This window comes from Carya illinoinensis, chromosome 13 (assembly GCF_018687715.1).
Source record: "Carya illinoinensis cultivar Pawnee chromosome 13, C.illinoinensisPawnee_v1, whole genome shotgun sequence".
Lineage (NCBI taxonomy): Eukaryota > Viridiplantae > Streptophyta > Magnoliopsida > Fagales > Juglandaceae > Carya > Carya illinoinensis.
Genome location: NC_056764.1, coordinates 3538692 through 3564217, shown reverse-complemented (window position 1 = coordinate 3564217; position 25526 = coordinate 3538692). Strand labels below are relative to the sequence as shown.

General features: G+C 35.1%; 1 protein-coding gene and 1 non-coding gene across 2 annotated transcripts; both read right to left on the bottom strand.

The window, feature by feature from the left end:
• Positions 1 to 290: 290 nt before the first annotated feature.
• LOC122290880 (dihydrolipoyllysine-residue acetyltransferase component 1 of pyruvate dehydrogenase complex, mitochondrial) lies at positions 291 to 15631 on the bottom strand. The gene is made up of 23 exons (XM_043098563.1): positions 15235 to 15631; positions 13987 to 14037; positions 13734 to 13788; positions 13622 to 13658; positions 12319 to 12365; positions 12156 to 12200; positions 11864 to 11937; positions 11466 to 11535; positions 10800 to 10991; positions 10661 to 10705; positions 10468 to 10541; positions 10006 to 10075; positions 9349 to 9747; positions 7824 to 7884; positions 7680 to 7724; positions 7508 to 7591; positions 6850 to 6926; positions 6618 to 6680; positions 2708 to 2778; positions 2504 to 2564; positions 1909 to 1969; positions 1748 to 1828; positions 291 to 784 (listed from the first exon to the last, which is right to left on the bottom strand). Exons 1-23 carry the CDS (start codon positions 15339 to 15341, stop codon positions 726 to 728), a joined length of 1929 nt encoding a protein of 642 aa, XP_042954497.1. The 5' UTR covers positions 15342 to 15631; the 3' UTR covers positions 291 to 725.
• Positions 14649 to 14782, bottom strand: LOC122293080. The gene has a single exon (XR_006237137.1). It is a non-coding gene; the product is annotated as a small nucleolar RNA snoR80 (small nucleolar RNA).
• Positions 15632 to 25526: the final 9895 nt, after the last annotated feature.

Sequence of the window (25526 nt, the reverse complement as noted above, 5' to 3'; positions counted from 1 at the left end):
GCTTCCTCAGTTTTTGGAGATTAATTTACTCCGATCTTTTGTTGTTCTCTTGTTCAATTTATTATTGCTTATTGCTGTAGCTTCTGTTGCAGTTAATGCAATGGTATACTTAAATTTGTGACCGTAGAATGCATTGTTACACACTGTTGCAACAGACGGATATAGCAAATTATCCAAACGAAGATTAGAATCGAGCTTTGGTCTCATTAATGAACTAAACAGTGGACATTTCACCATCACCATCAATACAATCAATATTACTGTCCGGAAGAATTCTCGAAGGCTGTTGATACAAGAATAAATTCACTTTTAAAAGAGATTTATTTTTCATTGTTCTTTTATACATCATTATTCCCACTGTAACATTACGCTGTTTGATGAAAAACATCAAAATATTGGCACAATTGCTTCGTTTTCTCGTCCAGAAAACTTCAGAGTAAATGTCTTTTAAAACCTCAGCATAAATGAAACCTAAATGCAAAACCTCATGGCTTATGCACTCGACCATTCAGTTCTCCGTGGGGCAGTTGGAAGGAACCAACAAAAATCCCGTAACCAAGATGGTACAAGAATAGCAAATCAAGCAGAGATACTCCACGAAAAATAAATAAATACCATGGTTAATCTAAAAAAAATCTGGACTGAATTTTGAATTGCATCCGCCTCCATGGTTGATCTCTGGAAAGTCCCATGAGTCAATTTCAGAGCTCCACTCCTCTATCTTATTACAAAAGAAGTCTTCGGATATCACTAAAGTTTGAACGCAAATCTGAGAGAAATGCACCTGCAAGATAGAATAGCCTTAACCCGATAAGCAAGTACTCCAATAATATAAATAGAGATGACTGATGAGACTATGTTATTACGGGCATCCAGACAGCCTCCAACTGCTTATATAGCAAATCATCTCTTGAGCCAATGATCAAGATAATAGAAGACTACAAATTTAAACGAGAACAATAAATCAGAACCCTTTATCGGTTATATTTTTGTCACCAGCAATTAGAATTTAGTGCATTTTTCAGGTCTGAGCTTCACTGGTTTCCAATATCAAAACGGTTCAAATATTGTCTGCAGTGAGGCCCCCAATTTGTGATTCATCACATTCAAGCCAAAAAAGAGCTTGGTCTGTTACCCAATGCAGGGGCATTTTTTTTTTTTTAAATGTTTGGGAAACTCTTCAAGGCAGAGCCGTTTGAATCCACCTTGCAGAATAAACCCCGGTCCCATGCACCACCTCTCGGAAGTTTCCCTACACAGGACTAGTTAAATCACTAGCTTTTCACCAAAGGGTGTGGCCCCAATGCAGGGGCAATTTAGTAGCCAACTTCTCTGATAAGTCAACCATGGGCCTATGGCCACATGTCCCGATTGCTCAGATTTATCGTGGCTACAAAACCAGATGGCTTAAGACGAAGCAAAACCATATACCATTGTCCACTGTGCAAGACTGTTTACAAGATAAATCGGTCCTAAATTTTTTTTTTTTTTAAATCCGTGGGTGTCTAGGCCAGCTTGCACGCACCTCAACTAATCCCACAGGGCCTGAAGTTAACGGCCAGATAAACCTCCAATAGCCATGAGGAGACTTGAACTGGTGACCATTGGGAAGCAAACTCAAGACTTGACCAATTGAGCTACCCCTTAGGGAGTTATAGAAATTGATTTTGAATAGCATAGAGAATTCAGAAAGATTCATATGGAACATTAGTGCAAAACCATCCATACTGGAAAAAGAAGATTGTACCTCCGACTTTGCCATCAAAAACACGATGATCAGCAGATAATGTTAGGTTCATTTTTGTGACAATGGCAGGCTTCTCAACTCCTGGGTAAAAAATAAATGTGTTATCCAATCTGGTATTAAAGGTTTACAATATTACGAATAATAGGTAAGAAATATCTTACCATCACTTCCAATTACTGGTTCAACAACTTTGTTGCCTCTACCAACAGCTAGGATGCCAGACTGCAGGAAATGAACAAATTGATACAATGGACAATAATGGATGCAATATCAATTATATGTAGAGTACTGCAGGGTTGATTTGCTATCCTTTTTAAAACCATTTTTGATAATCTGAAAATGGGAAAGATGATGGTGCCAAAAAAAGCTCAAACTACCATCAATAATTTTTATTTAAGCAGGATGAATTAGGAAAATGGGGAAGGTTATTTGCCGCATATGCGAAATGAAAACTGTCCGAGCAAACTGTTGAGTTCAAAGCAACCCTTAAATTTATGTCCTCTTAATATTATAGTTCTTGAAATAACCCTTGGTGTTCCTCTACCAAAGAGAGAAATCCTGCATTTAATTTTTTGAGCGTGAAAAGAATACTATCAATTTTGACACGGATCAATTAATTTTACCAGGGGATTTCTGTATTCTAGAGCTGACTGATCAAAATAAAAATTCTGTAGTCTAGAGCTGATATCATCACTCGTAACGTTACTGACCAAATAAAGAAATAAGTAGACGTAGATCAAGTTAGATGGAGAGAACCTGTGGGGGGTTTATAATTGCACAAAAATTGTCCACGGGAAACATTCCCAAGTTTGAAATGCTGCATAAAGATAAAGAATAAAATTTTAAAATTGTATCTCTTAACAAAGTGAATAAATAATTAGGTCACCAGGGATTAAAAAAAAAAACAGTGTGTGCAGTAGAGGACATTAAAAAATAATAAAGGATATACAATATATTTACCTAAAAGTTCCTCCTAGGAATTCATTTGGCAAAAGCTTCCCTACCCTTGCCTTCTCAGCTAATTCCTTGACCTGAAGCCCAAAAATCAGCAGAGAAGTCAATCAATGGTGATCCAGAACAAAATCAAATGATGATCAACGAAGAGAGGAAGTTGATCTAGAAAAATTCTTTTCTTTTGATAGCAATGGATTCATAAAAATATAAATCTACGAATCTACTTATAAAGAACAGGAATATACTTGGTACAAAAGCAACTTTTTTTTTTTTTTATAAGTAAATAAATTATATTATCAAAACAAGGCAAAAGCCTGATACAATGTTTAGTGGCCACATCTAGGTATGATCAATGGATATAAGGAATTCATGTAACCCCAAACCATTGAAATCAACCGCTATGGCCCAAGTACAAAGAGTTCTAAAGAAAAAAGTTTTCAATTCCTCCATCAATCTCTCTCTGTCCTCGAACATCCTGTCATTGCGCTCTCGCCATAAATACCACATGATGCATATAGGGATCATCTTCCACACCGCTTTTATCTGTTGATTTCCTCTCAGATTTTTCCAACTGGCCAATACCCCTACCACCGTCTCCGGCATAACCCAAGCCAAGTCCACTTTGCCAAGAACCTCATTCCATAACCTTCTCGCTACCTCACAGTGTATTAAGAGATGGTTCACCGATTCACCTCCATTCCTACACATGCAACACCAATCTGTGATGATCACCCTGCGCTTCCTCAAATTATTAGTTGTAAGAATCTTACCCAATGCTGCTGTCCACACAAAGAATGCTACTTTGGGTGGCGCCTTATGCCTCCATATCTTTCGCCATGGAAATTGAATAGGTGTCTCTTGGGTAAGAGACTTATAGAAAGATCGCACCGAAAAAGTATCTTTAACTGTAGGTATCCACCATAAACTATCCTGTGAGTTACCTAGTTCAGTAGAATACAAAAGGCTATAAAAGGCTTCAATAATGCTCATCTCTCAGTCTTTTGCTGCCCTACTAAAGTTGATGTTCCATTGAATTTGCTCCCCTAATCTTTCCAGTACATCAGCTACTGAGGCATCGATATCTCTTGCAACTCTGAATAAAGAAGGAAAAGATTCCTTTAGAGCCACATGATCACACCAAGTGTCATACCAAAACTTAATACAGGTTCCTCCTCCTAAACAGAATCGGGTATAACAAGTGAAGACCTCACACCCTTTTCTTATATGTATCCACAAACCTACTCCATGCGCTCCTCTCACTTCTTTTGTACACCAACCCCCCCATAGGTCCCCATATTTGCTCTCTATTACCGTCTTCCACAAGGCTTCAGGTTCCTTATGGTATCTCCACATCCATTTACCTAGTAACGCCCGATTGACGGTTCTCATATCTCTAATGCCCAAACCCCCATTCGATATAGAGCTACATACCTTTTCCCACTTAACAAGGTGAAATTTTTGTTTCGCGCCCAATCCACCCCACAAGATATCCCTTTGAAGTTTCTCTAACCGAAGTGCAACCTTTGTTGGAATAGGAAATAATGACAAAAAAATAGGTGGGTAGATTAGAAAGAGTGCTCTTGATTAGTGTGATCCGTCCACCTTTTGACAAATATAATCTCTTCCATCCGGCTAGCCGACGTTCCACATTCTCAATAACTGAGTCCCATAATGAAGCCACTCTCGAGGTCGCCCCCAGTGGAAGTCCCAAATAAGTCATGGGTAAAGATGCAGTCGTGCATCCCAATATACTAGCCAACTGTCTAATATGCTGAATACATCTAATAGGCACCATCTCGGATTTTTCCAAATTGACTTTCAGTCCGGAAGTTACTTCAAAACAAAGGAGAAGGGCCTTTAAAATTCGAAGCTGGTTGGGATCTGCTTCGCAAAAGAAAAGAGTATCATTTGCGAATAACAGGTGAGATATGTTAACAAGTCCCCTATTCAGAGAGCCAATCTTAAAACCAGAGAGAGACCCATTCTTAACCAAGGTTGAGAACATTCTGCTCAATGCCTCCATGACAATAACAAAGAGTAAAGAGGATAACGGATCTCTGTCTTAAGCTTCGTGTGCTACGAAAGAAACCAGTTGGGCTTCTGTTTATCAAGACGGAGAATTTCACTGTTGATATACACCACCTAATCCACGAACACCATCTCTCTCCGAACTTGCATTTCCCCAAAAGATCAAGAAGGAACTCCCAATTGACATGATCATATGCCTTCTCCATATCTACCTTGCATATAATCCCTGCATCGCCAGTTTTCAACCGACTGTCTAGACATTCATTCGCAATAAGAACCGCATCTAGAATTTGTCTATCCTTAACAAAAGCATTATGAGGTTTCAAAATAAGCTTCCCCACTACCTCACTCAGTCAATTCGCTAGCACCTTGGAAACTGTCTCATACACCCCATTTACTAAGCTAATAGGCCGAAACTCCTTAATCTCCTTGGCCCCCACCTTCTTTGGAATTAGTGTGAGAAAAGTAACATTAAGGTTTTTTTCAAATTTTCCCGCTGAGTATAACTCCTGGAACACCTTCATGAGGTCATCTTTTAATACAGCCCAGCAAGTTTGAAAGAAACCCATCGAGAAACCGTTAGGGCCCGGCGCCTTGTCTTTAACCATTTTCCTCAACTTCAAAAACCTCCAACTCCTCAAAACTCTAGTCGGTCTACATCATTATGTTCAATGGAATCAAAACCAAGCCCTTCCAATTTAGGCCGCCAGCCCACCTGTTCAGAAAGTAATTGCTCAAAAAAGTCAACTACATGGTGGTTTATCACTGACTCATCCCGACACTCCACTCCTTCTATTTTCAGCATCTCAATGTTGTTGTATCTTTTATGTGAGTTAGCTATTATGTGGAAGAACTTGGTGCTTCGGTCTCCTTCCTTCAACCATAACGCTCTTGACTTCTGACGCCATGATGTCTCTTCAAATACTGCAATTCTTTCCAGATCTGCTTCCAATCCCTTGTTTATAGCTATTTCTTCTTGTGTTAAGGGCCGGTTTTCTTGTATTCTTTCCAAACCTTGGATCTCCATCTCTTTGCGGGAAAATTGAAAGCTCTATAAAAAGATCTAAAGTTGTGGAACAGACAATCTTTTGGAGATCCAATTTTCAGAAGCTGGCAATGTGGGTGACAGAGACGTGAAGATAAGGAACAAGAATATACTTATATATATATAAAAGAGTAGATCCACAAAAGCACTAGATTTTTTAACTTTAAAGTCCATGTTTGAGTAATACCATTTTCTTGCAGTACATTCTGTCCAAATTTCGTTTTATTAGGCATCATAACAACATAGAGGACATAATTATGGATGCATGTTTCTGAAGTGCAGTCATATCCAAGCAGATGATGGTTTCCTTTTAGGAAAATACCAAACAAGAAAAAAAAAAAAAAAAAAAAAAACACAGGCTTAAGTTGAATAAGGAACCAAATTTTTTTTTTTTGAGTAATGCTAGATGCAAGCCTCTGACAGGCCCTTTGTAAAAAAAGTGGGTTCCACTATAAAAGAAAAGGTTTTTTTACACTTTTTTATTGTGGGGTTTACTTTTTTACAAAGGGACTGCGCGGGCTTGTCTATTTGGGGCTTATACAAATCATTATTATTATTTTTTTATTGGCACCAAGTGTCTGAACAAAGTCCTGACTAATCTCGGGAATGCATAAGCTCTCAGTAAGGAGTTTCCCGTAAGTGCACCTCAGGTAATTCAAGGGGAGGTTCCCCCAATCCGATAGCCGCCTAGAAATTGTTTGCACCCAAAAAGATTTGAACCTTAGACCTAGAGGGAGCATACCTCCAAGACTTTTACCACTTGAGCCAACCCTTAAGGGTTTGAATAAGGAACCAAAATGAAGTCATCAAAACTAAAAACTACTCAAATTACAAATAGAATACCTCCAAGGATATTGATGATATGGTCTTCTGATCTGCATTCCTCACTATTGGAGTCATCAATCCCTGAAGCAATATAATATGATGAGGTTGGGGATGGTTTAAAACTCTTAAGCCTTTTTTTTTATTGGTACCAAAACGTCAAAACTGTAACAGAAGAGCCAAACTTGCAAACCAAAAAAGAGGAGTACAAGTATTAGATTTCAGCTTTAAGCCACAACTATCAGCATCATACCTTCTCTGTTGCCACTGCAATTGAAATGTCAACAGAATTGCATAGGATGACTTCTCCTTTCTCAACACTCCAGTAAGCTACCATGTATCGAAAGAACAGATTTCAGCATTAGAATACTATAGAGAGATTTCTGTTTTTTAGCATAAAACCAAACCGAAACCATCTGGAGATACAAAACATGCAAGCATTTCTGAATCTATGTATGCACACAAAGAAAGCATCCAGCATTAAAAGTAATATATCCTCGGTATTAATATAAATATAGCACCAAGCAACATATTCCATTGAATTCATCAATCTGACAGAAATAATACACAGGAAACATCCTCAAACAAGCACTGGTGCATTATTTCAATGCAGTAAATTTAAGGAAATACTCCCAAACTTGTATTAAGTAAAAAAATGTCAAATTTAATACAATTCCCCCGAAGAGGGATAGCTGCTAATACAAACCAATAATGGAAAGGAACATCTACATTAATCAACAGGAAGACAAGATAAAGGTTGTTGGAATGATAGAAAAGAAAAGTTGGCAAGACTTGTGAATATAACAATCAGAAACAGGCAATACGAAGAGCAAGAGTGAAAAAATGAAGTCCTGCACACCAATTATACGAGTAGTTTACGTAGAAAACCATCTAAGTGGATATGTCTTTACCATTTGCCTCTGGTACATTTCTCAGAGCAACAGCAACAGCTTTGATGACAATGTCATTTACTGAAACTTTAACATCATGCTGCTCTGTAAGTGAGAAACTTAAATGAATGATTTGCAAGAGTACTCGTGGCCAAGAAACCAAAGGAAAAGATTTGAAGTCTACATTCCTTACCTTTGAGTTCCTTCCTAAGAGAAAGAAGAGGATCCAGTATAACATCTGATGAACATCATTGAGTATTTCAGACAGAAATTATATTAGCAGCCGTGGCATATCAGCATTAATAAAGATAAAAAGTAGACCATAGAGTGTCAGAACCTGATGATAAATACAAATGCGGTGTGTTTTGTTTTGAATCTAATAACCTTCTAGCTATCACCTGCATAATATTAAATCATAATGTTAACAACACTAGTAACTATCAACTGCAACTCAAGCACACCCCCCCCCCCCCCCTTTTCTTTTTCACTAAATAAAAAACGAAAAAGAAAAAGGAAAGTTAATATAGTCAAATAAGAGAATAAGAGTCTAAAAATCAGAGGTTGTAAAAGCTCAAAGGTATTGTTATTGGTATCCCATAATGTAGATTGGAATTCAATTTTTGACATGGAGTCTAAAGCAATGGCTAAAATACAGGTTGTGTTAGGTATTTAAACGTAGTGATAACACTTCCTGTATAGCTGATGCAAATATGTAATGTCTGTGTGCATGCGCGTTTCATATTTGCATAGCGTACACATTAATTTTTCTTGTTTATCATATCAACTGTGCTCGTACATCAGACATCAAGTTCTAGTAGACCTATGTATTGGATTTGTCATGGGCACTTTCAAGTCTTGGTCCTGTTAGTAGGATCCTTCGAAGATATGAAAACAGTTCTTACCTTTTGCATGTTTGCATGGAGTGGTTGTTCTCAAGAATTAAACCCATGTATTATCCAAAAATATATATAAATAAATCCACTTATTTCTATGGGTTAAGACCTTTACGATTGCACAAAACAGTGGCCCTTAAGTTACATAAAAACATTTATTAACTAGCTGTTAAGGAATGAAAATGCTTGACCAAAGACATTACATATACTTTTTTGACATAATAGACATACCAACTAAAGTCAAAAGCGGTCCAAGCACAGGAAGTATGCAAAAAGTCAGCTTCTAACTGTTTCGGAATATATTTGTTTTCATGCAACAAAGCGGTGGAGTTTTTAGTTACTCGTCTTGATAAATTTGAATTAAATACTTTGACACAAATTCCCCATTATACCTACTAAGGTCCATGTCAAGACAAGTCAATGAGATCTCAGACTCATTGACTGGTAAGAATCATTGATAGAATTCCTTTTCTTTATATTATTCAATCTACAACAGGAACACATTACTGTGTTTTCCTTAGGATTATCTCCTTGTCCTGGAGGTTGATCAGCTTGAACCAATGACTCCTGGTTCTCGGGCAATCAAAGAATCTTCTCTAGACCACCTTATTCTCATCATGCCCTGTATTTTCGAACCTCTGACTTCTCATGAAACAGATTTTTGTGTTTATCACCTTCCCATAGTCATAAACTACAATATGGTCATCTAGTCTTTTGAATGTATTGTACTCTAGGCCACTAGCATGGCTAGTGTTAGAGCCTTCTATGAACTTTCTTTAATTTTATAAGTACTCATCAATTACCCAAAAAATTAAAAACTGTCAGATATAGGCAGTATAGGTAATGACCCAGGAATACAGTGATATTCTCTTAAACTTCAATCCAAGAAACTACATGACAAGAAAAACCATTCTATTCTAAACAGAGAGAACATTGCTCAAACGTAACAACCAGTCGAATAAAGCCTACCTTGTGAATTTGACTATTGGGAAAATCTTCAAAAGAATCTGACTGCTTTAATTGAGACCTTGAATCTGGTGAAACTGTGGAGGAAGCTTTAACATGGGTTTGAGGTGATGGAGGTTTCCCCTCTTTAGATGAAAAAACTTTTGATGATCCTTTTCCTGACTTAATTGCATCTAAAACATCCCCCTTCAGCAGCGTACCGTGAGCACCTGATGCCATTAATAATGATGAATCCAATCTATGTTCTGCAATTAACAACTTTGCAGATGGACTAATCCTTGCAATGCTTGTTTTCTGTGCTTTAACTTCATTTCTATCATGATGTGATGGCTTTTCCTCTCTGATTCCCGAACCACTGCTAACACTATTTTTTACTATTTCAAGATCAGACGGATCCTCGACCTTGCAAAACAACAGACAATAGTGTTTACATTTGGTGCAAGTGGCTAGAATCCTAATAAAAATTAAAGGATAACATTTCCATGAAGTAAAAATTCTGGAAGAAACTACCTAACAAGCAATTGGAGGGAAGGAGGGGCAACAAGACAAATTAAAACTTAGATCCCAACAATGTCAGCATTTACAGGTGTGGACTGAAACCATTTGCACCCTTAAGGTGAAAAGCATTTTGTCCTATTGTAAAAGCATTATCACACTTACTGTTATTGCAATAGGTTGTCCCACAGCCACATCCTTTGAACCTTCAGGTGCTAGTATCTTAGCCAAGTACCTACAGCCAACAATCCACATAAAAATGCACGCAAACAAATTGGGGGTAACCTACAGAGGGCATCGTTAATAACAATTCAAGCATCTGCACATCACCAAGAAGAAATATGAAAAGAGAACTGGCACTAGCATTACATCCAAAAGCTGTAAATCCATAATTGATGCCGCAATTATGTTACATTTCAGTATCATTAAACTCGCTATTATGGACATGTTCTAATGGTGTCAGTGACCTCACATCAATCATACTTGCAAAGAAAAAAAAATGGCGATCTAGACTCCAAGCAAATAAATATCATTTTAAGCTATGGACTATGTATCACTTCCATATCTAGTATCAGCAAAACTAAATGACTCTACAACAACAAACTAAGCATAAGGAAAGAATATTACCCCTCTTCAAGACTTTCAAATTCGAGGGTAGCTTTATCTGTCTCTATCTCACATATAACATCACCCACTTCTATCTGTCAGCTCAATAAAATGATCAAGAGGAATTATTAGCGCAATTGTTCTACACACACTAACTCAAAAGCAAGAAGTAGTGCAGTAGCAGATTTAAAACCTTATATTAAAGACAACTAACCTTGTCTCCTTCTTTCTTTCGCCACTTTGCAATGTTTCCCTGATTCTGTACAAGCATAAAAAAGCAGCCTTAAGCCTCTGCAGGAGGACAGAATTCAGCATGATAATCTGGGCAGAGACCAGTTTCTGTTCTTTCTTACCATAGTTGGGGATAATGCTGGCATATCAAGAACAACATGAGGAGGAAGGTCAGCTGTACTTGTCTTGATAGAATTCTTCTCTAGGACCACATCATCATTTTCCACATACTTATTTGTTGATTTTTCTTCTTTAACCTCAGATCCACCTGTTACAGTAGCAGGGACATTTTGGATATCATCTGGATCCTCAACCTAGTGAATGCACATAAGTTAGTTTAGACAACAATTAATTCCTTGGCTATATATACTCAAACAAAAGTACTGAAAAGCAATTAAAACAGCACTGTCATGTATTAAAACTAAGTGTAACACCAACAAAGAAAAATTAGCTTGTAAAAGATCTAGGATAGAGAAGCTTTAAAATATCAGATCCCCTAAAAGCATAATAATATTCGAACAACATTTATCTTTTCTAAAAAAGGAGAAAAAATTAAATACTAATTGTAGCCTATACTAACATAAGAAATGAAGAAGGGGGCGGGACAAAAGAGTTTTGACCAAATAGTATTCTCAAAATGATAACAGATGCCCCCACAATATAGATATATTTTTTTCTATCAACAAAACATTGTACAAATTGAATATGTTCCCTAAAAGGAAATTAACCGAAGATGGCTTTCCATGAAAAGAAAAGGCAATCATGGATAAAAAAATATCACAGGTTACCGTAATTGCAATTGGTTGTCCAACAGGTACATCCTTTGAACCTTCAGGTACCAGTATCTTAGCCAAAAACCTGCAGTTTAACCCATCCAGAACCAGCACAGAAAGCATTTCAGGATGGATCAGATTTTGCAATCTTTAAGCAGCTCTGATCGACGTCTCATATAAAAATTAAAAATTATTATTATTATTATATTAAAGATAAAAGAGAAAGGGATATATGGAGAAAAGTGTGTACATAATAAACAGGGAATGGAAAGATGACCGATCAAGAAAGAAAACAGTCTTATTGTCAATGCTAAATGAAACAACTGACATGAAGAGGGGTACCAAACAATGCACTGGCTTGCATCATGCATTCGAGTATTATATGCCATTTAATATAGAAAAATAAACATTACCCCTCTTCAAGACATTCAAACTCAAGAGTAGCTTTGTCAGTCTCAATTTCGCAAAGTACATCACCCACTTCTATCTGTACATTAGATTAAATCAACGGTCAGTACAACATAAATTTTGTTAATGAGATGGACAAACTTTTTTTTTTTTTGACAAGTAATGAGATGAACAAACGGATTCCTTCTCCATCAAAAAGCAGGATTCATTATTCAACAATTATCCCTAAGCACATTGGACTGAACAAAAACCAGCTTTGAACTCGCAGAATCATATGAAACTTTTGGTAGAACTGACCTTATCTCCTTCTTTCTTCCTCCATTTAGCAATGTTACCTTGGTTCTGCACAAAAGAGCATCAATTAGGATAAAAAAAAAAATTAGCCAAACCAAACACACAATTACCGTTGTGGATAACATTTTAAAATCAATTCCTTCTTCCATATCTATGCATATCTTACCATTGTGGGAGACAGAGCTGGCATCTGGAGTACTGTATGTGATGGATCTGCATGAATACTTAGACATATCTTCATCATTTTCTTGAGATTTGTAAAACCATACTCCAAGAAATAAAAACTGATCCATAGTATGTCAATACTGCAAATCTGTTTAACAATCTAAACAAGTAAAAGAACTCCACTTCTTGAAGGAAAGGAACACTTTTACCGACAAATAAGAAGAAAGGTGATACTTGAAACCTATCATGTTTCAATTCTTGCATGTCTCACCATATGACATAAAACAGAATAGACAGTATTAAGGAATTAGTTTAGTTTCTATCTTTTTTTTATCGGACAACCTCCTTAGAGAAGATCCCTTTCTGATAGGTCATATTATTGTGGTTGATTGGTGTTGTGTGAGAAAGGACAGCAAATCTGTAGACCACCTTTTACTCCATTATGAGGTTGCTAGAGCCTTGTCGAACGATGTCTTAGTTAGAGTCAGGTTGGCTTGAGTTATGTCTAGAAGGATGGTAGACATCTTTGCGAATTGGAGAGGCTTATATGGAAGTCCACAAATTGTAGGAGTGTGAGAGATGGCTCCTCTATGCTTATCATGATGTATTTGGAGGGAAAAGAATAATAGAAATTTTGAGAACCATGAGAAGACAATGGAAGAGCTTAAAACCTTCTTCTTCAATACTGTGTTTCTTTTGGCAGCTACTATATATTCTAATGGGCTGAGTTTTCAGAATTTCCTTGTATCTTTTGCTGTTCCTAACTAAAGGCTCTATCATATACATCCTATGTACTTGATCTAAGCCTTTGATCATAGAAGTTTCGATGGCCTGTTCAAATAAAGTTATAGCTTTTAAGTGAAGAGAAATGTCATGAAAGATTATTATACTTGGGTAATGGATAACCCCTAGGGGTTGGCTCAAGTGGTAAAGCCCTTGGGCTTGAGGGTATGCTCCCCCTAGGTCTAAGGTTCAAATCGGACTGGGGGATTTTTCCCTTGAATTACCCGAGGTGCACTAGCAGAAAACTCTTTGTCGAGGGCCTGTGCACCCCCGGAATTAATCGGGACGCTATTTCCGGACACATGATGCCAATCAAAAAAATAAATAAAAATTATACTTGGGCAATGGAAAGTTTCAAAGAGAAGAAAAGGGACCAGGCCTCGTTGACTTATAACAGCATATTATGTAGTCCTTAAGAGTATCAAACAAACACATTGAGGGCATAAGAATAATTGGAAGAACAAAATGCAAATTATACGAATACAAGCAAAGATTAGTGATTAAATGGGAAAGGCATGCACCTGCAGAAGAGAAGTGCTTGACACCACCAACCCATGGCTGAAAAAATTGTGAGAGCATCAGAAAACAACCTTGCTACGAAGAGCTATTTAGGAATACATCTCAAACACTAACCTTTAGTTTCAAAGAATTCTCATGAACGCCAGTGAGCATAAATAAACTTGCAGGCCTGATTAGTTTTAGTCAGTGAATAAGAAAAATATAAATGGAACCTTTAGTCTTCAAATTATTCCAGCAAGTGCAACAAAATAATTATATTTCAAGATAAAAGTTGATTTATGAGTGGATATATGAATCATAAACCATGTAAAGCAATTGTAACTGAATTCGAAAGTTAATGATAGATAGAGAGCAGATGAATGCAAACCTCAGTAGAGATCCATGACCACCCAAAAGAAAATTTTGCACATGGGGAGAGCTGTACCGGTGGTTAAAAAAAGCATGTTACAAGCACATTTATGCAGCTATATAGAGAAAAAGGTTTTCGAACAATATGCGTAGAAAAGAATAACCGATCCAACATCAAGAAATTATAAGGAATTATATACCAGAATTAGTTCAGAATGTAAAAACTGTAAGAGCAACATGTATGCCCAAAGCAAGCACAATTACCAACATTTAGATAATACTCTCATATGTATTTATATCACATGTGCACACATACTATAGAATAAGACCATTAATGACGAATACCATCTTAAAGTAAAACAAAAACGAGATACAGGCTAGTAAAGACCAATCTTTCTTCAATCTTGTGAAGGCTAACAAGTATGAGGAAGGAAAATTAAAGAACTAGATCCAAAAGGTGTCAACAATACATGATAGGCAACATGTAACAGCAAGCTTCTGGTTTAGTTTTATTTAAATTTGTTAAATTATGGAATCAAGTATCTTTGTAATTTCAAAGTTTCTTGCACAAAATTGTGGTAAGGACCCATGGATTAAATTATGTCTTCCCACGTGGTAAGGACCCAGGGTCACGCTTGCATAATATTTTTTATATAAGTATAACCTAACGTTGGTATTACGTAACGTGTGTGGTGTTTCCGGGATCATATGACATTGAAAGCATTGAAAGCAACCATTGATCAGGATAGCCACAATCGTTAAATATAGCGCCCGAGCCATTATACCAGGAGGAAACATTTATCCCCAGAATTGGTCACAGCAAAACTGGAACAGAAGCGAGAAACAAGAGTAACCAGACTACTTAAAGACGTATTACATGTAAGTGTAAAACCATTCGGTCCCTATTCAACACTCTGTTCTGCTAATTGTTGCCCTCCACAACAAACGGGAATCAGAGTACTCCCTCAAGTTTAAGTCGAAGTAATCTATTTCCAGGGGCTAGCTACTACGCAATCAACAAAACCAAATTCTTTTGCAGAAGGGGTACAAATATTTCATATGATCATCCAAATAGAGCAACAAATAACAAATCCTGACGCATTCTCATATTCCTCTAGGAGCCCAACTCTCATAAACCTCATCCTTCCAGAACAAATTCGATCAAATGCAAGGTCTTCAATGATATTTCACCAATCTAAACAACCCCAAAAACGTGAAAGGAAATAACATGTAATCTCCGCGCGAGAGAGCAAGTGAGAGAGAGTACCGAAAGAGGGATCTAGAAGATACGGATGAGAGAAGACGGGCTCTTAAGAGTAGAGACGGAGCGCGAAAGATCACTTTCACTGGATGCCGAAGACGTGAAAGCGCCATTTCTCTTCTTCGTTGTCTTCACACCGAGATTTGCTCGATTGATTATCGCTTTAATAACGTATATGGGATTTTCTCCTGTTTTTTTTTTTGGGTGGGGTGAACGAACAAAAAGAACAAACTAGTTTTTCCCTGCGCAAAGCTTTGACTCAGAGAGAAAAAATCATGTCGGGACGCCAGTGGCGAGCTCGTGGCGAGTTTGCGACTGCGGAACGGTCCCTGTTCTTGCTCCCACGCACTGTAGAACAACTACAAGTACAAGCCCACCTACCCACCACGCTATGGAGGCTGATTAATGTTTATTACTAATTTATTAGAAAATTGTTGCCGCTCAAAAAATATAAGTCCCGGTTTTGTTTTTGTTTTTTATTTTTCCAGCAAGTCGTTTAATTGATACAACTAAAGATTACGTGATACAGATTCAGGTGAGAGTACCCAACAAACATATTGAAGTAAACAAAATGCAACACTAAAGATGATAAAATAAAAGGGATATCTGTATTTCAAAATAGCTCTCACTCATTTTCTATTAAAGAAAAGTCGCTTGAAGAAGTTTTTAAATAGTCTAATAAACAGATTATTAGATTGCGACAAAAGGTTTCAATTTTAATGTAAATATAAAATTTATATGAAAATTTTAATATTTTAATAACGATTTTTTTAAAAAAAATTATGCGACACTTGCATAACTATAATTGTATTTAAGATTATTTTTATATTATTAAATTATTTTTATTATAATAATATTTATTTTATAATAAAATTAATTTTACAATTTAATATATCATTATCAAGTAATCACGTTAATTTGTAAAATTATTTTTATAATTTTTATTATTATTATCAAAATTCCACGTATACAAAGATTTTATCTAAATATATTTATATAAAATAAACTATATTTTAAATTCATTTTATCATAAATAGATTCAATATACCACAAAAGAACAATATTAATGACTTATGAATATAAAGTCAACAAGATGATACACGTCAAATTAAAACAAACATTTATTTTGATGTTGGGTTTTTATTTGCATTTTTAAAAATTTTGTCGCATAAATGTTAAATACATGCATAATTATCAGTAATCATACCTATATGCATAAATAATTAAACTTTTTTGATCAAGTTAGGCAAAGTTGTAGTATCATTTCATTATATTAAATGTGTTATATCAACTATAAGTTATATGCTGAACCCCATTACTCGACGAGATATGAACACGATTCGTAAAACCAAATGGGCCACTCCGCGATATTTGCAACAAGGAGAGTTAATGCCCAGATGTTCAGCGGCCCAAGGAAGGAGGTGGACCGTGGACAAAAGATCCAATTCCAACACTAGCTACTAGCTATTAGAATCCGGGGCTGGTAGCGACAAAACCATCAAAATTGTGAGAAGCACCTCGGAATCTGCAGGGTATTGCTTGGTCTTCCGCTTGCTCTCCAAGCATTTGGACTCGAACCCATCTCTCTCATGTCTCAATATTATTCCGTGCCTTCAAGCCAACATTCCCCTGGCCTCTCTCGTAGAACTATAAATGAAGCATCTCACTTCCAGTCTGATCACTCACACACAGTTCAATCATTGCTCATCCCTTTGACTTTTGGTTCTTCACCACTCATAAACATCTAAGCCAACAACGTTTGTTTACATACAGAAGGGAACCGCGATGTCTCTTTTCTCAGCGTTTTTTGGTTGTTTCATGCGCTCTTCGTCTCAGGTCTCCGATGATCATGTGGGAGGCTCGGGATCCTGCACGAAAGAATGTTCTTCAGAGCTGAAACCCAAAAGTAAATCAAAATCATCCGGAGGTCCGATTTTAGTGTCCTACTTCCCAGTTAGCTCAAACCTCTCCCGCTTGTAATAGCATAAATAGATCGATCGATATCATGGCTACAAGATGTTGAAGTACTGGAGGAATGTATGCTTACTGTTCCATGCATGCAATCGTGAATTGAAGAGGTATCTACTGCAGGGTTGGAACCTGATTAATGCTGGCACATTTGCTCGAGGAAAGTATTCGGAAATATTTGAACTTTTAAGACTGTAAACATTATGTGCTTTGTCAAAGGATTATTCTCTCCCTGTCTCCCTCCTCTTTTTAATGCTTTTTGTGGTTAAGCATTCACTGATCATGCATATCTGCAGCAGATCAAAGTGAAACTTCAATCTCGGTCATGAAGTACTGAACATATATATGAAGGATATCAATTCAATTTTTATTATTATTGCATAGCTCCATCTCTATGTTGTCTTCTTTGCTTTTTAAATTTGGTCGAGCGATCGGATTGATCATATTCAAAATCTTTTTAGATAAATATTGCATGCATGTTTGTGGTTTCCATTGACGATTGTGTTCCATCGAATCCTGAATCGAAGGCCGTACGTGTTTCAATATTAATTGTAAAAGCACAACGAGAGTCTAATTTATAATATTTGCACAGATCGATCAGATCACTTCGTGGACTTAAACCCGTCCTCAACATTGTTCAACTCGCAAGAATTCCTTGTTTGCAAATGTGTTAAAAAAAATCGACGCATGAAGTACTACTACTTCTTCTTGATCGAACAAAACTTTTTAAGTGCGTTTGTCTTTAAGCATTAAGAAAATGAAAGGAACCTCCATCTACCTAATATTCTTCCACCTTGCTCTCCAATCCTCCAATACTTTATCCTATTTTGTGATTCTCCAAAATGATCCACTTCGATCTGTCCATCTCCACTATTAGAAAGAAAGAAAAAAATAATAAATAAAAAAACTATTTATTATAAAGTAAAAAAAAAAAAAAGGTCAACCATAGGTACATGTTTGTCACGTACTTAAGTGAATGCATATTTGTCATGAACTTTAACGACCCGATCATCTTAATCGAGAGTGTAAATAGCCAAACTTTGATAATTTAATATGTCAAATGTTAGTTTAATAATGAATGATGTATATTACTACTAAAAGAGAAATTTTAAAGTATGCAAAATTCGCGAACTTCTTTGAAATATAGGATCCATATGAAAAAATAATTTTTTTTTAATGATGTACCCTATTTTTTTTAAAATGAGTATACAAAATTAAATACTCTAAGATTGTATCTAATATTACTTATAAAATATCATAATAATAATTAATCTATAAGAGATAGATATATATAACAATAATAACTTGCAGTAACCCATGTAAAATATCATGTGATAAATCGCCTGTCAAGTTGTAGAGTATGTCCCGTACTTACCAATGTTACCATGGCATCAGTAATGTCAATGCAGGCGAAATATAGAAACCAATTACTTACCCGTGTTAAATCATAAGCATGTTGTAACTTAATTAGCTGGCAAAAACCATTTAATTTGAGAAAAATATATTTTTCATCTCCAATCAATAGGGAATTTCATAAAAGTTTGCACACCAAATTGTAATAAACATCGGCATATTACACTAATAAAAATTGCAACGAAAACCATATGTAAAGATTCAATTGTTAAAATTGTGCTACATTGCCTATTTTAATTTATTATTCAAAATTAACCTTAGACTAAAATATTAGTTGGTAGCGCATGCAATTTGTTAATTTTAGTCATTTATGTGGAAAGTGTTATTGTTAGGCGAAATTTTTTTTTAAAAAAGTTTTTTTTTTTTTTTCTCTCCAAACACTTTGGATACGAATGATCACAAGGACAACGACAAAGATCGCATGGGATATTGCTGTGTGCGTGCGTAGAACTCTCCGGCCAACTAACTTCTGTAAACCCCTTGTTGTCCGACGTCAACTTCTGCATCCTCATGATGGTGGCTGTCACATACATACGACTTTTTCTTCATAAACATAAATCCATGTGATGTTTAAATGTAGGAAGCAACACACAAATATTTTTACAACATACCAGCTAGGGTGAGGGTACTGTAAAGGTTTAAAACCAGTAGTGAAATCATAGCAATTGCTTATGGCGTTGACAGTTCCAATATATAGAAAAAATTTACAAGAGTAAAAAGCAAAACAATAGATGTACATGCTATACAGAGAATGATATCTATACATTCTATAATTAGAACTAATCAACTCCTAAACTTTGTACAACGTCTGTGTTGTCCAGATGACTAACACAAGAGGGGGTGAATTGAGTTGTATTAAAAAAAATAACAATTATAAATCAAATATATAATATAAAAAATAAACAAAATATGAAATAACAATAAATATAAAGAGTAAGGGTAAGAGAGAAGCAAACTCAGTATGTTAACGAGGTTCGGCCCCACTGCCTACGTCCTCGCCTCAAGCTACCCCTTGAGGATTCCCAAATTCACTATTCAACCTCCTTCAGGTGGAGATAGAAACCTATTACACCTTTGAATAACACTGCTACAAAGGATCCGTGTAGAACACCCTCTACACTTGCAATCACCTTACACGTAGTGATTCAACTATTCCCTGTGTAGAATACTTTTTACACACATAAGGGTTATACACACCCTTTTTCTGATACAAGAGCTGATAGTGGGTAAATTATCAGAAAACACTCCTCAATGAGTGAAATAAGAACAATACAGCGCAAACTATATCTCTCAAAATGAACAAGGATTAAGACTCAATACTTAGAGAAGAGAGAATGAAAGCTTTGAATGAATGTTATATGCTCTTGGTGTTGTGAATGTGAAGCTCTCAAATGATCTATTTATAGGCATATGAGACTTCATATTCAAATTTAAAAAGATTCACATGTCAAAGACAACATCATTCACTTTTTCAAAAAATTCAAATAAAAGGTTCTTCTTTTTCAATTGTCAAAGACAACATCATTCATTTTTTCAAAAAAATCAAACCTAATATTTTACTTTTGGCATATGACAAAATGAGCACACTTTCCTTTTCAAAAAATTCAAACCTAATCTTTTACTTTTTGCATATGACAAAATGAGCACACTTTACTTTTCAAATTTTTCAAACAAAATCATCTACCTTTGGTATAAGTCTAAAAAAGCATCAATCACTTTTGAAAATATTCAAATAAAACATGCACATGTGAAAGATGACAATCAATCATTTTTAATATTTTCAAAGTTCAACCCTTTAATCAAGGCATGCACATGCAAAAGATGACAATCAATCATCTTTCAAAATTTTCAAATTTAATTTTCAAAAATATTCATGCACATGTGGAAAATGTATTTTAATGCTTTATGATAAAATATTAATTTTGAGCATTAATCCTAATTTCAAATTTTAAGAGATTTACAATATTACTCTATGACTTTAATGTGAACTTGTTTCTTTCTTGCTCATGCTTGGTTCTTTGATGTGCTTGATTCTATTGTGTGAACAACTTGAGCTTGAAACTCCTTTATTCTTTGAATTCATTTGTTATCATCAAAATCTATGTGTAGATTTATAATCACATGAAACTTGAAACCTTGAGTTCAACAATCTCCCCATTTTTGATGATGACAAATACTTGATAGAACTTGAAACCTGTACTAATACTTAAGCTCCCCCTGAGAATGTGCGTTAGTTTTTCAAGCAAAAGTATTAATATAATTCCAAGTATATATAATAAGTTTAGCAATTCAAACAATGTTAATGTTCTAGTCTAACACTTTTCCCCCTTTTGGCATCATTAAAAGGGATCCGCAACAAGTAAATAGATCTGAAGAAAACGGTGCGTTAGTAGACACTGTACATAAATAAATAAATTTCATCCGTCCGTGACTCGACAAGTGCGACTAGAGATTTGAAAAAATCATCTGATGTTGTTGACAAACGAGATTGAAGGCTCCGAGTTTCTAAAAAATGTCATTTTCACCGATCGAAAAAAAAAATACATTGCTCTTTGACTTGGATGATAGCTTGTCTTATTCTTTATGCTATCTCTATAAAATCAATCCTGGAGTTTATCCAATCCGCATCAAGTTTTCATCTCATCTCTATAACTTATCTGCATTCCTTCAACATTCTCGTTTTAAGCCTTCTATTCTTTTCTCAATGGCTCATTCTTCTAACATTTCTCTAGATCCATCCATGAGGCATTCTGCATCTCAACCTCCTGTCCTTTCTGCAGCTGCCATTGGTGCCATGTTGCAGCAGGAAAATAGTAATCTGACTAATAAGTCAGATTCTGATGCTATTTATGACTTGGTGAGTCTTGGGACTCGCTACTCTTCCTCTATTATTGCTTTTTCTCAGCGGCTACAAGCCAAAAATCATGAAGTTGAAAAATTCAAAGAACAAATTGTTGTACTTGAACGAATTGTTCAAGAGTCTCACACAAGGGAATGAATCATTCGGCAGAAGAATAAACAGTTGAAATCTTTATTAGATTCTTCATTCCGCTTGCCGGTTCCCATGGATAAGAATGACATGATATTGTATGAAGAGAATGAGCGTCTCAAACATGAGGCTAAGAATCTCAAGTTTATGTAAAAGTATTTAAAAAATCTATCTCTATTTTTATTGATTCTCATCTATCTTTTAAGAGATATTCATAGCATGCATCATACCTATTTCTCTTCTGATCATACATAATCTATCTTCTGGTAAAGGTTTTGTGAAAATATCTGCTAACTGATCGTGTGTGTCTGTGAATTCTATTACTATATCGCCTTTCTGCACATGATCTCGAAGAAAATGATATCTTATTTCAATATGCTTAGTTCTAGAATGTTGTATTGGGTTCTTTGAAAGATTTATAGCACTTGTATTATCACATTTGATTGAAATGTGATTATACTTGAGTTTAAAATCTTCAAGTTGTTGTTTCATGTAGAGAACTTGAGCACAACAACTACCCGCAGCAACATATTCTGCCTCAGCAGTAGATAGTGCAACAGAATTTTGTTTTTTACTAAACCAGGAAATTAATGCATGACCTAAGAAATGGCATGCTCCACTAGTACTTTTTCGATCTATTTTACAGCCAGCATAATCTGCATCTGTGTAGCTGATTAGATCGAAAGATGTATGCTTAGGGTATCATAATCCTAAGTTAATTGTACCACTAAGATATCTAAGAATGCGCTTAACTGCAATTAAATGTGATTCTTTTGGAGATGATTGAAAGCGTGCACATAAGCACACACTAAACATAATATCTGGTCTACTAGCTGTTAAATATAATAAGCTACCAATCATACCTCGATATATTTTCGAGTCAACTGGCTTACCGGATTCATCTTTATCAAGTTTAGTTGATGGGCTCATTGGTGTTCCAACTTCCTTAGCATTTTCCATCCCAAACTTCTTCAGTAATTCCTTAATATATTTTGATTGATTGATGAATGTCCCACTTTTTGCTTGCTTAATTTGCAATCCGAGAAAGAATGTAAGTTCTCCCATCATGCTCATCTCAAATTCTTCCTGCATAGTCTTAGCAAAAACTTGACACATATTTTCATTAGTAGCACCGAAAATTATATCATCAACATAAATCTGAATCAAAAGAATATCATCATTTTCATATTTAATGAAAAGAGTTGTGTCGATTTTTCCTCTTGAAAAACCTTTTTCAATCAAGTTGAGTCTCTCGTACCAAGCTCTAGGAGCTTGTTTAAGTCCATATAGTGCTTTTGTGAGTTTGAAAACATGATTTGGGGAAATATGATTTTCAAAACCTGGAGGTTGTTCAACATATACCTCTTCATCTATAAAACCATTTAAGAAAGCACTTTTAACATCCATTTGAAAAAGTTTGAAATCTTTATAACAAGCATATGCAAGTAGCATTCGAATAGCTTCTAATCTTGCGACTGATGCATATGTCTCATCATAATCGATCCCTTCTTCTTGATTAAAACCTTGGGCTACAAGTCGAGCCTTATTTCTAGTTATGACTCCGGACTCATCTTTCTTATTTCTAAAAACCCATTTTATTCCAATAATAGTCTGATTTTTGGGTTTAGGAACAAGTGTCCAAACATCATTTCTTTCAAATTGATTCAACTCTTCTTGCATAGCTAGAATCCAAGCTTCATCAAGAAGTGCGTCATCAATATTTTTGGGTTCAATTTGAGATAGAAAAGCAGTATGATTGCAAATATTTCTAAGAGATGATCTAGTACTTACACCTTGTGAAGGTTCTCCCAAAATTTGTTCCACTGGATGATCTTTCACAAATTTTCACTGTTTGGTTGCATCTTGTATTAAATTTTGATGATCTTTCCTAATGGCTCCATGTTGAACTTCCTCTATTGTTTTCTCTTTGTTGAGATTGAGACTTTACGTGTTATTTATACCTCATGTTTCTTCATCAATAGATTTCTTGGAGAGTGGAGAATTAGATTCATCAAATACTACATGCATAGATTCTTATACAGTCAAAGTCTTTTTATTGAATACTTTATAAGTTTTACTATTAGTAGAATACCCGAGAAAGATACATTCATCAGATTTTGCATCAAACTTGCCTAAATTATCCATGTCATTCAAAATAAAACATTTGCATCCAAATACATGAAAGTAACCAATGTTGGGCTTTTTCTCATTCCAAAACTCATAGGGGGTTTTATCTAACTTAGACCTTAGCATAACTCTATTTATAACATAACATGCAGTACTTACCGCTTCGGCCCAAAAATAACTAGGCAAGTTGTTCTCATTGAGCATTGTTCTTGCCATCTCTTGAAGAGATTTATTTTTCCTCTCTACTACCACATTTTGTTGAGGAGTTCGAGAAGCAGAAAAATTGTGTACAAAACCGTTTTCATCACAAAATGTTTCAATATTTTTATTAACAAACTATTTTCCCCTATCACTTCGGATACTTGAAATAGTATAGTCATTTTCATTTTGAATTTTCTTGCATAACTTGGTAAAGGCATTATGTGCCTCATCTTTATGAGCAAGAAAGATGACCCAAATATATCTAGAGAAATCATCAACAATAACAAATGCATAATATTTTCCTCCTAGACTTGCAACTCTATTTGGTCCAAAAAGATCCATGTGTATCAGTTGCAATGGTCTAATAGTGAAAATATGTTTCTTAATTTTAAAAGAAGTTTTTGTTTGTTTACCAAATTGAAATGCATCACAAATTTTGTCTTTAAGAAAATATGTTTTTGGTAAACCTCTAACAAAATCATTTTTTGAAAGTTTGGAAATAAGTTCCATGTTGGCATGACCTAATCTTCTATGCCATAACCAACTAGTTTCATTTTGAGCTGAAAAGCAAATAGCATCTTGTGAGGTAATTTCTTCAAAATCAATTGTATAAACATTATTGTTTCTAAAAGCAATAAAACAAATATTACAATCATGATCATTCAAAATAATGCATTTATCCATTTTAAAAGTAACTGTAAATCCTTTATCACATAATTGACTTATGCTCAAAAGATTATGTTTTAAACCTTCAACAAGTAGAACATCTTCAATTATAAGAGAAGATTCATTACCAATTTTACATATTTTCACGATCTTCCCTTTCGAGTTGTCTCCAAATGTCACGTGTCCTTCTTCTTTAGATCTAAGATCAAAGAACTCAGTCTTGTCTCCCGTCACGTGTCTTGAATATCCACTATCTAAAAACCATTTGTTTTTTCTTGTGGAAGACTTCATGCATACCTATAAAAACAATTAAAATGATTTTTCTTGGTACCCAAGTTCTTTGGGTCCTTTATTTATTAGTATTAGAAGAAACAAGATTTTTAGGTACCCATATGGCCCTAATAGTCATTGTATGATTTCTTCTAATAGGACAAGTATGATAATTATGACCATTTCTATTACAAAAATTGCAACTAGCATGTGACATATATGAAAAACTTGAATGATTATAATAATATCCTTTTTTGACAAAATTATTTTTATGAAAAGAATTTTGAATATTAGTCTTTGATGTAGAATGATTATCAAAGAAATTTTTATAAGGTTTGTATTTTTGTTTTGGCATATATCCCAAACCTGCCTTGTCAAAAACACATTTTTGACTACCAAGAAATTTTTCAAAATTTCTTTTTCCATTCGTAAAGTTTTCAACAATATTTTCTAAATCGGTTTTCTTCTTATTCAATTCAAGATTTTCATCTTTCAAAATGATACTTTCTTTTCTTAAAATTTCAATTTCGTTTGTTAAAGAAAAATTTTTCTTTTTCAAAGCAGTATACTTGATACCCAATTTTTCAAATTCCTCATATACCTCTTCTAAAACATTTTGCAATTCTTCATATGAAGGATTTTCAATATTATCAAGATTTGTTAC

What these genes read in the sequence shown, in the direction of transcription:
- LOC122290880 (XM_043098563.1), bottom strand. Translation starts at nt 15,341, where the DNA reads ATGGCGCTTTCACGTCTTCGGCATCCAGTGAAAGTGATCTTTCGCGCT. An exon ending in CAGCATTATCCCCAACTATG is followed by an intron (nt 10,706 to 10,799) that starts GTAAGAAAGAAC and finishes ATGCTTGTACAG; the next exon opens with AATCAGGGAAACATTGCAAA. An exon ending in TTTTGATGGCAAAGTCGGAG is followed by an intron (nt 785 to 1,747) that starts GTACAATCTTCT and finishes TCTATCTTGCAG; the next exon opens with GTGCATTTCTCTCAGATTTG.